Here is a 14646-nt window from a genome sequence, read left to right as displayed (position 1 = left end):
CCTATCTTACATTTCCGCATTTAGTTTTCCGTCAATCAAACAACAAAATCCTCTTATTTTTACTGAGTCAAATTTAGCTTATGAGATATTTAATTCTTGGCCTCTTTGTGTTTTGACCCCGTACTTCCCACTTGTGCTACCTAGTAGTTTAGATAGTGGTTTGATGATTTATAAATATTTTTTGTTTGACAAACATTTTCTTTTTCCAAGCAAAGTCAAAGTGAACGAAAAGTGTTAGTTTTAGGTTAATATAATTTACAACTTTTTAAAATTTAAACCAATACTAAGTCAATAGACTTTGAGTTGGGTTGATGACAATAAACTTACTTTTTTTGTGGGGGGTGGGGGGTGGGGGGAATGATTTTACAAAATGTTTATACGAAAATCGAAAACGGAATGACCTCAATTCAATTAGTTTTGATCGATGAAATAAATTTTGGACGTGTTTATGCACATCCTAATTTCTACTATATTATTGTGAGGTTTTCGGCAAGTGCATTATCGTTTATTTGGTCCAAAATGATGATATTTGATTTGATTTGATTGTGTGAAATTCAAGTCTCCCCTAGTGTTTATAATTTCAGAAAATGTAGAGGGGGTGAAGTGAAAGAATGAAATACGAGAATGGTTAGCCATCAAAATCCAACATCTTTTTTTTCTTCGGCTCCTTCATTATAGTCATATCAATTCAGTGTACTATTTAGTCTACTTTTAAAAACCCAAATTGGTTTTTAGCTGATCCAATTTCCATCACTTTCAGTCCTTTCCTTTATATCTAGCCCAACAGATAAGCATCTCAATCTCTATATCTCTTTTTAAAGAAAAACAAAAGTTAATTGTCAACCCACTCATCCAAATTAACATCAATGAGACTTTCAATTGGGTACACTTTTTTCATAGTGGTTGGGTATTACTTTAGTTTAGATAAGTAAGAATGGTTGGAAAGTCCTTGTGAATGTACACAATAATAATAATAATAATAATAAAGTTGGGGGATGTGGGGGAAAACATAATCATTTTACCAAAGATAGGGGGAGTTGGGTTTGATGCCACAATGCCCAGGGGAAGGGTTTTCTTTTGGTTTTACTTTTTCATTTTTTTTTTTTTAAAAATAATAATAATAATAATTGATTGAATGTTTTTTTAATTTTTCTTTGAGAGAATAATGTTTGGAAGTGTATTAGTGACAATTATAGTGGGAAGAACTGAATTTTGCACTTTAGAAAACACTCATTATCCTTCTGTCAAACCAAACAGTAGCTTTCTTTGGTGGGCAAAACAGAATCTCTCTCTCTATCTCTTTTTTCCATGTTTGTGTGTTTCACTCATAGTGGAGATGTTTTGTTGTTGGATTCAAAATGGCAATAATATAATGTATTTGTCTATACCAAACCAAACCAAAATATGATCCATCAAACTAAGAAGAAAATTGAGTTAAGTTAAAGAAGAGATTGATTAGTGGATTGATCTGTTATGAGTTTAATTAGACCCAGACCCACCATGGCCTAGCTAGCTATATATATATAGCTTTTCTGAAAAGGCAGGCAGAGGCAACAACAACTTTTTTGTTACATAGTAAAGTGAAAGAGAGATAGAGTGAGAAGAAAGCTAGAATATACCCATTACCCAAGCCAAAGCAAAAATAATAGTAAAAGCCCAATATATAAGTTGATAGTAATTAAAGGTATATAAGTGATTGGGGGAAAGAGGAATACTGCCAAAATGGGTCCATCCAAAAGAGATGAGATTTCATTTAAATTAGGTCATTTCAAATCAAAATTCTCCAAGTGACATGTGATACAGAAATACACATAAATATATCATGAGTGGAGTAGGGCCCATGTTGAAGGTAGAAAGGTGAGGCAACAAAATCAAAATGCAAGATGATGATAAAAGAAAACACTTTACTTAATCTAATTTTTTTTTTTTTTTCTTTTAGCATTTTGATCTGAGTGGGATGGATTGATGGAACTGCCCCTCACTCCTTTCATTGGATCCATATTCTTCTATGCTCTTTTCTTTTTTCCCTTATGGTGGACAACTAGTGTGAAATCAAATGCATTTTTTTTTTGGTACATAACTTTTTAAAACTAGCACAATTTGTTGAAAAAAGAAAAAAGAAAAGAAAAATATTCACATGAGTGTGGAATTGACATCTTTTTCTTATGGAACCCTAATCTAAAGGGGGTTTTAAAAGTGAGCTATATTTTGGAAAGGGGTTTGAAATTGTGGGAGTGGGAATTTTGGTGGGTTTGTGTAGGTGATGGTGAATTTTGGAGGATTTGTGTTTGTAGTTTCTTGTTGGGTATTATTATTGTTGTTGTTGTTTTATATGATGGTGAGTAGGAAGATTGGTGGAAAAGGAATAGTACAAACTTTATTATTTATGACCCACTTCCACCCACATCTCCACATCCAATGCACTATGCACTTGTCATTCTTCACCAATGCACTTCTCATTTTCCTTCTTCCAACCTATTTCCTTTTCTACTCCTTCTTATTCTAATACCACTTTTACCCATCTCTAATCAAAATAGACCTAATCGTAATAAGATTTCATTTATATATCAATTATAATACATCACAATCAACTAATTACTTTTTATCACGTTTACTTTTAATTATTAATTTCTCACATTTATTTTTATTGTTACCAAGCTAACATATACTGCATTTATCATGTTATAATAGTACAATAATGGTAACGATAGTAATAGTATAATTTTCAAAAACACACTGGACAATGTCAAATATAATCAAATGAAGCTCACTTTTCATAATACCATCGATTTATTACATTTTTTTCTTAAGTAAACGCAACCTAAATTAATAAAGATAAAGTATTTGTGGTTTTACATTTTTCAAATAATGGTGCAACCAATGCATGATTTAATATCTCGTAAACTTTATTGATAACTAAATGTGATAGGATTAAACAGATGTATCGTGACATCAATCAAAATGTTGTTACAAACGCTCGGATATATTAAATTAAAGAATAAAAAACTTCAAATATTCGTTCTTCTGATCTCATTAATATATATATATATATATATATATATATAATATATATATATATATATATATATATATATATATATGCAAAGTAATAATTATGGTGTTGTTCTAATAATAATCATAGTTCTCATAAATAGATATAGACAAAATCCAAACAAATTCTGACACATTTTATTTGAAATTAGTTTTAAACAAAGAAAGAGAGAGAGAGGGGAAAAAAAAAGGGATTTCAATGCCAGATGGCAAATGCACCACGCACATGACATTGGCCATCAACAAAAACACAGAATAAATGAATAAAAATAAATAAATAAATAAATAAATAAGATGCTTTCCTTATTAAGAACCAAATCATGTTAATTTTTTTTAGAGGAAAAAAATCCCAACATGTTAGATAGTCTCAATCGCATAAGTTTGATTTATAAGGTCAGATTTGACCCCACCATCAATGATGCTCCATTACCTTTAATTCAATTAATTACTCTCTAAATTATAATCCCCTAACTTTCTCTTTTTTCATTTAATTAATCCTCTCTCTCTCTCTCTCTCTCTCTCTCTTTTTAATCAACGTCGTGTTAGGTTATGTTTCCGATTGCGACAGATTTTGTCATTATTGTTTAAAAGGAAAAAAAAAAAAAATCAATTAACCAAAGATTTGGAGCACGACCATTTTTAAAAAAAATAATGTTAATTAAATCAACCCATGCTTAGCTTAGCAGAAATCCCAAATCCCCCCTATTACAAATATAAATAAAGCATTAATTAATCTCTTACATAGTGGGATATTGACATTTTATGTGTGTGTGTTTATTATTACTTTAAATACATGTATTTATTTATTAATTCGATGCATTCAATCGTCCAACTGACTTTGCCGCAATTGATACCTCACCTAATTAGACTTTTATGGATTGGACTTTGATGCATTTAGATAAATATATAGATGCTGTTTGGACTCACGCAAAAGGATTGTATTCTTCTGTATTCTATTCAATACTAATATTTTATAATAAAGTCGTATTGAATAGTTGGTCAATTTCTCTGTTTCCCAAACCAAGAAAAGTACATGATACCGACCTTTTACAAACCCAAATTCTTCAATTCTCATTTTAATTTTCTAGTTAGGTATTAGGAATGATCAAATGACGATAATATATTTTTAATACAACAAATATTTTTAAAATAATTCCAATTCATAAATACTTAATTTAAATCAAAGGTTGTTATTTAAAGCATACCCATATATATATACTCCACATCAACAAAAACAAGCATTACTTGATAGTAACGTCCAAACTAAAAACTATTTGTCCATATTTAAAAAAAAAAACTTATTTAAGAATATTGGAACAATGTAGTTGACAACCATTATTTAGATGATAGTCAGTAGATTTGAACAATAAGTTTTTCAAATTTGTTGAAAGAGTTTTATTGACATATTTAATCAAGTAGGTAATATTTGTAGGTTTGGCATTACAAATATAGTCGGAATGAAAAATAAAAATATGAAGGATGGTGTCAAGTAGGAAAGAAGACGACAATGTTTTATAGCGTTGAAAAGAAAAAAGAAGAATGGGAATAGAGATGAGTTTGACAACTCACTCATCCAAAAGGGATAAGTTTGGTTTTTAATATTAAATTAAAGAATGAGTAAAATGTTGGGTTACTTTAGGGTTAGATTCCTAGGCATAGAACAATAACCCTTTTTTTCCTCTTATATTTAATAACAATAATGTAATAGGGAAGGGGGGGGAAAGGTACATAGTTTAGCAAAAGAATAAAGGGATATAAAGAAAGAAAATGGGCAGCAATAACTACGACAAGTGATGCTTTTTTTTTTTCTATATAGTTGAAGGAATAAATAAATAATAATAAGAAAGAAAGTATAAAGAAAAGGGGTGGAGGAATGAGATTCACGGGCAATGGAGGGGCATGCCGGTCATAAAGGGACAGATGGTGAGGGCTCACAAGGTAATGAAATAATTTAGTTTAAAAAGAAAAGAAAGAAAAGGGAAGGGGGAGGGGCTCCATTTGGTGGATTGAAATGTACAAAAATGTTATTAATGGGAAACGGGGGATGAGATTCCTGTTTTGCCCTGCTTCGATTGGGATGGCTTTTGGTTTTGGCTCCTTCAATATTGAATGCTTTGTCCCCACGGTGTCGTTTTGGAATGCAAAATGGAATGGTCCAATTTTATTTATTTTTCATTTGCTTTGCGTGAATATGACCGCTCAACAATTTCATTTTTCGGCAACCTTATTATTAATTATCCTTTTAATTACAATATAGGCGGTAGGGTTTCCTTTCCTATGATCATTATTTATTGCCGCTGCCGCTGCCTTCCTTCCCGCTTATTCCCATCTTATCATCTCCCTATCTAAATCACCATCAAATCTTCTTAATCATCATTATTTTAACTTCTTCTATTTTCTCTCTCTCTTTTTTTTTTTAAAAAAAAAATTATACATATATACATATTACAAGTCATATCATTTAAATACTATATTAATAATTATAAATATATCATTTTATTTCTTCAACTTTATAAACTAAACAATTTTAGTACAATATAAATGAAATCGAGATCGAGTGGAAGATATTTATTATATATTTATGAAAATTTAGAAATGATTAATCAAATCAAAGTTCATGAACTTAAATTTCATTTCACTTTTCATTTTTCATTACTTTTTATTGTTCTTTAGAATTTATAAAATTTCTATATCTTTAAATTTTCTTTAATAAAATTCATAAACTTTTAAGACAGAAGCCTTCTTATAATCATTTGTTTTTGTTTTCTTTTCTTTTTCTCTCTAAAATCGAGCTTATAAATATTGCTATTTTTTTTTCTTTTACATATGTTTCGAAATCTAAGTAAATATTTAAACATGTTTTTATTACTTAAAATAAACTAATAATCATATTATGTATCTAAAAAGAATTATGAGGAAACAAGTACACTTTTTTAAAATTTATCGTCTCTAATTATTTGTTAAGTTCACAACTTCAAACATTGACGTCATTAAATTAGCCTATCACATAATACTTAAATAATAATTTTTTTTCTTTTTTTAAAAAAAGAGTACAAGTAGCATGCACGCAACTGTAAACTAATAAATTGATGACAATGACTTATTAAATCTAAAATTTATGAATTTTATTAGAAATCTATTACAAGTATAGATACATATTTAATACAAACTTAAAAATTTTAGAAGACTAAATGAAGTGAAAAGGTTGAAGAAAATGGAAGCACTAATGTTGAAAGTTAAAACCTAAAAACAAATATCCACGAGCGATAATTAAATTAAACCAAAGTTGTACAATTATACCCAAATAAAAAAAAAATGTACACAATAATTTTTGTAAGAGAACGGAATCCATTGAATGCTTTGTTGCGTTAATCATATCATAAAATAAGGTAATCGTAAAAAGATACACACTTTGCTGAAACGGCAATAATTAATTAAGAAAGCAAGGTAGCAATAACAATAGCAATAATTATTTAAGTTTTAAATATAAAATTAGTTCGGCAATAATTTATCCCCTTTTGACTGAATATAATGTTGTTCGTGGAAGTAACGTAAAGCTTTGATAATTTGTCCGTTGGGACCAATTCCTAGAAAACTCCATTGGCATCAACAATTTAGCAGCCACCCAATAAATAATTCAAACATTTCATCTTTCCCTTGAAGGCAAAAGATTCAAGTCTCAGTTTCATTTGTGAAGGAATCACGTGAGTTTCACGTGCACGTAACTGCATTCGTAAGTTCCTCGAACCTAGGCTGGACTATACCCCGTTTTCGCTTTTGTTTTTATATTAAAAAAATATATACAATTGATAATATTTGATAAAGATAAAACAATAATGGGTGGCATACATAAAAAAGTAAAAGACAGAAATAATTGAGTTTCGAGTACAGAGGACTCCTCTGTGCATGTAGGGCTAAGCTAATAAACCCGTAAACGCTAAAACACAAAAAAAAGGCAACAACAAACCAAGAAAATAAAAACAATAAAAATAGAGGTCGTATGGATTACGCAACAGTTCACATCATAAAAAGATGGGGTTGGTTTGAAAATAAAAACAAAGAAAATGGGCGGGAGTATCGAAAAAGAAAAACCACGAATTGGCATGTCTTTAAATTGTATCCATCTCTATTTGGCATTTTTATAGCAACACGCAGAGACACACACCATAAAAGAAAAAAAAGGAAGACAGCTATAATAATAATAATAATAATAAATAAGGGGGAAAATTTTGGAAAAGCCGTGGGAGGAGAGTGCAATTGGAAAGCGAAATGGCCTCCTCATTACACTTGTCTCCTAACAGCGACATTTGCGAGAGTTTCACGTGTCAGCTTTTTCCTCACACCTGTCCCTTTCTAATCCCATCCCCCACCCATTCTTATTTCAAATATTATTTATATATATATCTGCTCACTCGACCCCACATAATCCCCCCTGAAACCTGGACCCACCAACCCTTTTTTTTAAAAAAAAAAAAAACAATAATAATAACTGAAAATTAATTTTAGGAAGAAGGAAGTTGAACAATTTGTATTTTTTTTTCCTTGATGTGTTGAATGAATATTTGATATGAAAAAAAAAAAGGTCTAGTTAGTAACTTGCTTGGTTGTGTTTTTTTGTAGCAGAGACTTAGGCTTAGGACATGTTTACATGTACACTAGCGTTTTTGGTTGATTTACAAATGGGGCATGTGTGGACTGATGACCCACAAACAGTACACAGACACAGATGCCTGCAAGGCAATAGCAACACACTCGATTCCTCTTTCCCACAGTTTCTGCACATTCTGCTCTTCCTGCTCCCCGTACCTTCACCACCGCCATTCTTCCTTTTCACTGTTTTTTCTTTAACCACGCGCCACCCTTCTTCTTCTTCTTTTTCCTCTTCCTTCTCGTTGCTCCCGCAGCTTGACTGCGCGTCGTCCACCAATGCCGCCGTCGCTTGATCCTCGATTCCACCACCAACCACGTGGGTTCGATCTTCGTTCACTTGACACAACACTTGTTCCAGATTGTTTCTTAATGCATTCACTGCGGCTTCATTCGTTTGTGCCATATCACGCCATAGCTGATTCTCTATACATAAAGACTTCACTCTTTCCTCTAATGCCCAATTCAATTTCCCCATCTTTTCGATCTCTTCCTCTTTTAATTTCAGTCTCTTCATTACACTCACTTCAATCGCTTCGATTATCCTCCTCGCTTGCCTTTTTCGCCTCTCTTCAACTTCCGATCTCACCTTCTCCAACTGAAAAATAAAGTCCAGAAATATATTATATATATCAATCCCCAAATTCAAATTCACTATTTAAAAATAGAAAAGGAAAAAAAAAAAAAAAAACAGAGAGATGGGATTAATTATGATTTTTAGAGGCTTACGTGTTGAGAAATCAAACGGTCGATGTCGAGTTGCTGTTGGTGGATCTGGAGGGAGATGTCCTCTCCAAGAAAGGAGAAAGATCCGCAAGATTTGGAAACAGGGGCAGAGGGATAGGAAGCGAATGGGTTCATATTCATGCATTCTCTAGCGCGCTTTCTTGGGAGAGGGAGGGTGTAGTTATAGGTTAAACCGCTATCGGATTTCATTGCCGCAGAGACTGCAGCAGTTTTAGGAGGAGAAACAGAGGAATCCACGATCACGGAGTTGTAAGCCGGAAGAAGAGTTTCTGCGGTGGTTGTTCCTGATACTAACGGAACTCCTCCATATCCCATTCCAGTACTATTGTACATATTCGTATCTCCTTCAATGAGATTCACCAATTCTCTGTAAAAATCCACAATAATCCTGATGATTAGAATCAAAACCAAACCCAAGAATGAGAACAACTCAAACAAAAAACTTGCATATAAAATATACAAACCTGTTTCCTCCTATTAGTTGAGGATGGAAGAGATTGAGATGGCGAGCTTCAACAGCCATGAGATTATTGAGAGAGAGTAAAGATTTTTAAAGAGAAGTAAGAAGGGATGTTGTGGTGTTGGAAAAGAGAGAAGGGGAAATCCTGGATTCTTATCCTATCGCAAAATGTTGGTGGGAGTTATAGAGAGAGAGAGAGAGGAAAATGAAGGAGGGAGGGGACATGCAAATGCAATCAAGGAAGCAAGGCGCATGGTGGGGTTTATTTAGGGGTTGCCTTGTTTAGAAAAAGGTGATTGAATAAAATAAAATAAAATAAAATAAATAGACAGCGAGATATATATATATATGTATATAAAAAATATTTATTGTAAATATTAATTTGGTTTGGAGTTGTCTATTTTTGGATTCGGTTAGGAGAACGTGAACGAGGTTGGGTTGCGTTTTGACTCATCTACCTGCTGAATATTTAATAAAGCAAGGAGGGGAGAGAAAAAAGAGAGTGAAATAATGAGGGGTATTTCCGTGATTTGGGCATGTGGTTATCTTAATCCTGGTTCGTAGGTTAAGTGAGAGAGAGGGATAAGTGGCGGGGGGGAGGTTGTTTCTTTGTTTCTTTTCCATAACTGACAAGGTAAGAATATGCCACGTACACATTGCACACTGGGCCCTTGCACTAGGCCGCCACGTAGGCCCAGCTAAACTACAAAATACCTTTCCTTTTCTTTTCTTTTCTTTTCTTTTCTTTTTTTTATAATATTTTTGGTGTGTTGGAGTAAGGGGGGAGGGGCCCACAGAAACGGAGGAGGGGATGCTTGTGCCACGTGGGAAGTGCCAGCGTAGCAATAAAAGGGTGGCACCCAGTACGGTGTACTCGGGTGGTGTTTTTGGCAGGTTGTTAAAGTTTGGCTTGGCGGACAGTGTGATTCATGAATCATGCTTCTCCCATGGAAACCCCCCCACTGCCTTTCTAATTTTTCCCACCCGCCACGTCACCCCCCCACCTCCGGGTTCAACTCCATGCCTGCCACTCCACCAGCCCTCTCCTGCACCTCCGTTTTCATCTATTATATCACTATCAACGCTGCCCTTGGGTCGGATCGACTTAAATAGTAAATTAACTCATCAAACATTTTAATTGAATCGGTTCGAGTTATTCTCGTCGTCATTCAAATTTTTATTTTAAAAATAAGTGAAATGTTAACATGTACCATCATTTATTTTATTATTTTGATACCTTGAATTAATATTAACAAATTTATTTTATTTTATATTATAGGATTTTTCAATAATTTTAAAGATTATGCAACTAAGATAGATTAAAATGAATATATGTATGTATAATTTTATTAGAAGTAAACCTATTTTATAAAATTAATAATAAGTTCTAATTAGTTTAAGTTTTTTCTCTTGAATCAATTTCATTTATTAATTCAATCCAATCTAAATCAGTTACAATTTAAATTGTAAATTGATTGAGTATTTTAAATTATCAAACTGTTTGAACACCTTTAATTGATATCCTGATTCAAAATGGACGGCTACTATTTAATCTTACTATTGCAACGAGTGTGATTCTAATATATTAATTTGTGTACATGTGCGGCCTTTTTAAAATTCAAAGAATAACATTTGTAGTAGTTGATTTATTGTTCTAAAAAATCCAAAAGAAAGGTAGTAGTTGATTTACTCTCCAACCTAACCTCTTTATTTATTTTCAACATTAATCTTTTTAAGTTACTCTCTTTCATTATGGAAAAAGAAACAAATGTTAGAATATTGTTTCGTCGGTTTCATTCATTTTGTTTCTTTCTAAAGTGTTGAAACGTCTACTTTGACTTTTATATTTTTTTTAAAAAAAAATAAGGTTATCTATTTTGTTTCATGTCATTGATGGTTAACTGATTGACAATGCGTTATTATTTTTTTTTATTCTTCTTAAGCAAAGTAAACTGTGCATGATGGTTTTACCTACCAGCTAAACGAATAAAGAATTAGCTATGAGTAAGCGTCGATTTGGTTACCAAATATGTTAAATACATATATCACGTATTAATTTAACACAGTGCAAATTGTGAATTCAATATTTTAACTAAATTGAATATTTACCATTGAAATTTTAATAAGAATACAACATAGTGATTAAGACATTTACTTCGTTGTTTAATTTAAATTTGGAGGTTTAAGTTTCACCCCTACATAACATTAACAATGTTTTTAAGAGTTGCGCCTAGATGACGAAGGGGGATTAAATTCATAATTTATTTGTAGTTTACTCTTAATTAATTAAAAACAATAGAGTAAAAAAGGGTTGACCTAGGGGTGTTCGAAAAATTAATGATATGAAAAATTGAGATTTGGGTTAGATTATCTTCAAATAAATTAAAAATTTATGAATTTGGTTGGTTCATGGTTTTACCTTAAATAACCCAAACAAACTCGAACCTTAGATAACTTTAAAAACTTGAACAAACTTGAATTTATTATTAATTTTAAATATTGATGTACTTAGATGCAATTATATATACATTTATTTTTAAATTTTTTTTATTTATTACTCAACAACTCCTCAAAATAAATTTTGAACACTTTCGAAACAAAATCTTCACAGCATAAGTTGAAATTGAATAGTAAATCTTAATTCAATATATGAAAATAATTAAATAGTTTTTTTTTTCCATATTAACATTTTGCTTATTTTTAAAACAAACACATAAATAAACAATGTGAATAATTTGAACCAACTTAATCTACAAATTTAATGGTTGAATTGGATTGGATTCAATATTTAATAAGAGTTGTTTAGATTGAAGGTCTAAAAAGTGTTTTAACCTAGGGGTGGTCATTCAAACCGTAAAAACTGAACCGAAAACTCAGTGAAATCGAAAATTGCGGTTTGAAGAAATTTTGAAACCAAATTAATTCGTTTCGATTCGGTTTCAATTTCAAAAACCAAATTTGAAACCAAACAAACTATTTTTAACTAATATATATATATATATATATATATATATATATATATTAAAAAAAGTAAAACCGAATTTAAAATCGAATTGCTTTTAATTAAAGAACAAAATCGAATTTAAAACTGAACCGAATCAAACCGTTTTTAATTAAAAATATATATATAACATAGATTTTTTAAAATGCCAAAACCGAATTTGAAACCGAATCGAACCAAAAACCAATAAATCGATTCGGTTTCACATATTAAAAATTTCGATTCGATTCGGTTTGACAACCAAACCGAACCGATCCGTTTCCACCCTATTTTAACCTAATTCAACTCGTGAATACCTCTTACTTGCCCATGGCATTAGGATTTTCTTAGAAGCAACCATACCCCAATTTCATTAATTATTATTATTAAAAATTCCCAATTACTATCCAATTCCAAATGTTGAAAATACAGGACAACTCAACCAACCCATGTAATTTCATCAATCCCCTAGTTTGGAGGCAACTCTCTTTCTCTATGCATAGTATAATCAATTAATATATGCATACATGGAATTGACAAACGCCAACAAAAATTGTTTTTCCTCTAAAAAAAAGAAATGAATAAATAAAATTGGTGGATTATGCTATACACATTGTCATAGTACTGTTTAATCTCATCATCATATGTTAAAATTAAATCCCATAGAAGCAGCATCTTGCTTTCTCAGTTTGACCCACAATGCCACACACAGCTAATTTTGTGCTCAATGCTTCAAATCATGTCCCCATTTCTCTTTCTATAATCATTAATTTTTTTATCTCGCTTATCCCTATCAAAAACATATTATCATAACACATTATAATATATATCGAATCAATAATATTTCAGTACTTGTATTATTGGATGTTTTGTTTTTTACATATGATCAAATATATAGTCAACATGAATATGGTTGATTGATGTATACTTATTTATTTAACATCGAGGATTTAAATCTTCCTACTCTATCTTAATTATTATAAGAAAATAGTTCAAATTACACACATATATATGTGCCTAATAATACATCTAAATCATCTGCCGGCGGACGTATATTAACGAAAGAAAAGGTAGAAGATCAAATGTGGGCAAGAAATATAAGGTTGTTGCCTCTTATTAATTTACAAAGGTACCCTTTAAAAAAAATTATGAAAAACAATTTTTTTTTAATGTCTTTAGTCTAATAATTTAGGCTCTATTTGATAAATATTTTGTTTTTTATTTTTATTTTTGAAAATTAAGCTCATGGACACTACTTCCACCTCTAAATCTTTTCATTTGTTATCTACTTTTCATCTATGGTTTAAAAAACCAAAGCAAATTTTGAGCGAAAAAATAGCTTTTAAAAAGTTGTTTTTATTTTTCGAATTTAATTAAGAATTCAACCATTGTGATGCAAATTATGGTAAGAAATGTGGATTATATAGACTTAATTTCTAAAAACAAAAACAAAAAAAATAAAATGGCTACGATACGAGAACTTAGAGTTTGAACTTTAAAATGTAATTATTTAAATCTTTAAAGTTTAAAATTTGTAACAATAATTTAATCCCATCGTGAAAATTTTTATTAGACTTAATTGTCAATTTTATTATATAACGACTCAGTTTTTATACTCTATAAAAAAAATCTTGAGTCTTAATCAATTTATAAACCTACACGTGTAAAAAAATTCATTATATCTTAATAGTATTTTTCACGACAAGGATTGAATCATTACAAAATTTAAAGCACAATTTTACAATGGCCAAGTAGATATTTATTAGGGTCTAGAGACTAACTTCTTATAAAATTGGAAATATGAAGACTACATAGTTACAAACTAAAGTTCAATAAGTAAGGGTCCATTTGATAATTATTTAGTTTTGGTTTTTAGTTTTTTAAAGTTTAACATATAAAGACTCATTCCATCTCTAAATTTATCAAATTTGTATCTATTTTTTACCAATATTTTAAAGAACCAAACCAAATTTTACTAACTAAAAAATACTTTTAAAACTTATTTTTGTAATATTTTGGTAAGAATACAACTATTGTACTTGACTAAGACACAAATCATGGAAAAATTGGAAGAAGATATACATAGTTTTAAAAAACAAAAAAAATAGAAAACGAACCGGTAAAAAGTAGATAACAATGTTTGTTTTAAAAAGTTGGCTTATAATTTAGTCTTATTATTGGATATTTGGGTGGTTGGATTTATAACTTTTCTAAGCCAGAGGTTCTGCAGATGTCTCAATTGAAGCCTTAATATCGAGTTGCAACGTCAAAATTTTTTCCTACATAATATTTTCCTTAGCTGGAATTATTCGGATGTGATATTTAGTTCAATATTCCTTTTTGAAGCGCAACTTTTTATTCCAAACGAGGACTTATTTCCTTTATTGGATTCGTTTATTTAAAATGAGCTTCGCAGACCTTTTAAGGTTGTCACCTTTGTTTAATTGAGCAAGACGGTTTTTGTACTTTGGCCAAACTATTCTACATCGTGTTCTTGCTCGTTTGCTCACTATTCCGCTGTACATGTTCTCCATCCTTTCAGTGCAACACTTCAAAAAGTTTCACGGTCTTAGGAGGAGCCTAAGACTCAACTTCAAATAATGGGCTTTCTATATTAAGAGGAACTAAGATTTGTCAGTAAAGGCAGTTCCCTAATTCTAGAGGAATATAATCAAGTTGATAGGAGTCTCACATAATGTCGCGTGCCAAAATTCCAAATGCTAATATTAACATACTTAGAGGGAGCCTAAGTTCACTTCAG

At 30.8% G+C, this 14646-nt stretch overlaps 1 protein-coding gene across 1 annotated transcript; it reads right to left on the bottom strand.

The window, feature by feature from the left end:
* Positions 1-7568: 7568 nt before the first annotated feature.
* Positions 7569-9365, bottom strand: LOC120078638 (putative BOI-related E3 ubiquitin-protein ligase 3). Its single transcript, XM_039032925.2, has 3 exons — positions 8910-9365; positions 8428-8812; positions 7569-8296 (listed from the first exon to the last, which is right to left on the bottom strand). The coding sequence occupies exons 1-3, from the start codon at positions 8966-8968 to the stop codon at positions 7685-7687; spliced, it is 1056 nt and encodes a 351-aa protein (XP_038888853.1). The 5' UTR covers positions 8969-9365; the 3' UTR covers positions 7569-7684.
* Between the last annotated feature and the right edge of the window lie 5281 nt (positions 9366-14646).

This window comes from Benincasa hispida, chromosome 5 (assembly GCF_027475165.1).
Source record: "Benincasa hispida cultivar pf3 chromosome 5, pf3_genome.v1.1, whole genome shotgun sequence".
In the NCBI taxonomy this organism is placed as follows: Eukaryota; Viridiplantae; Streptophyta; class Magnoliopsida; order Cucurbitales; family Cucurbitaceae; genus Benincasa; species Benincasa hispida.
Note: the sequence above shows the minus strand (reverse complement) of the source record. Positions and strands in the feature narration are given on the sequence as shown.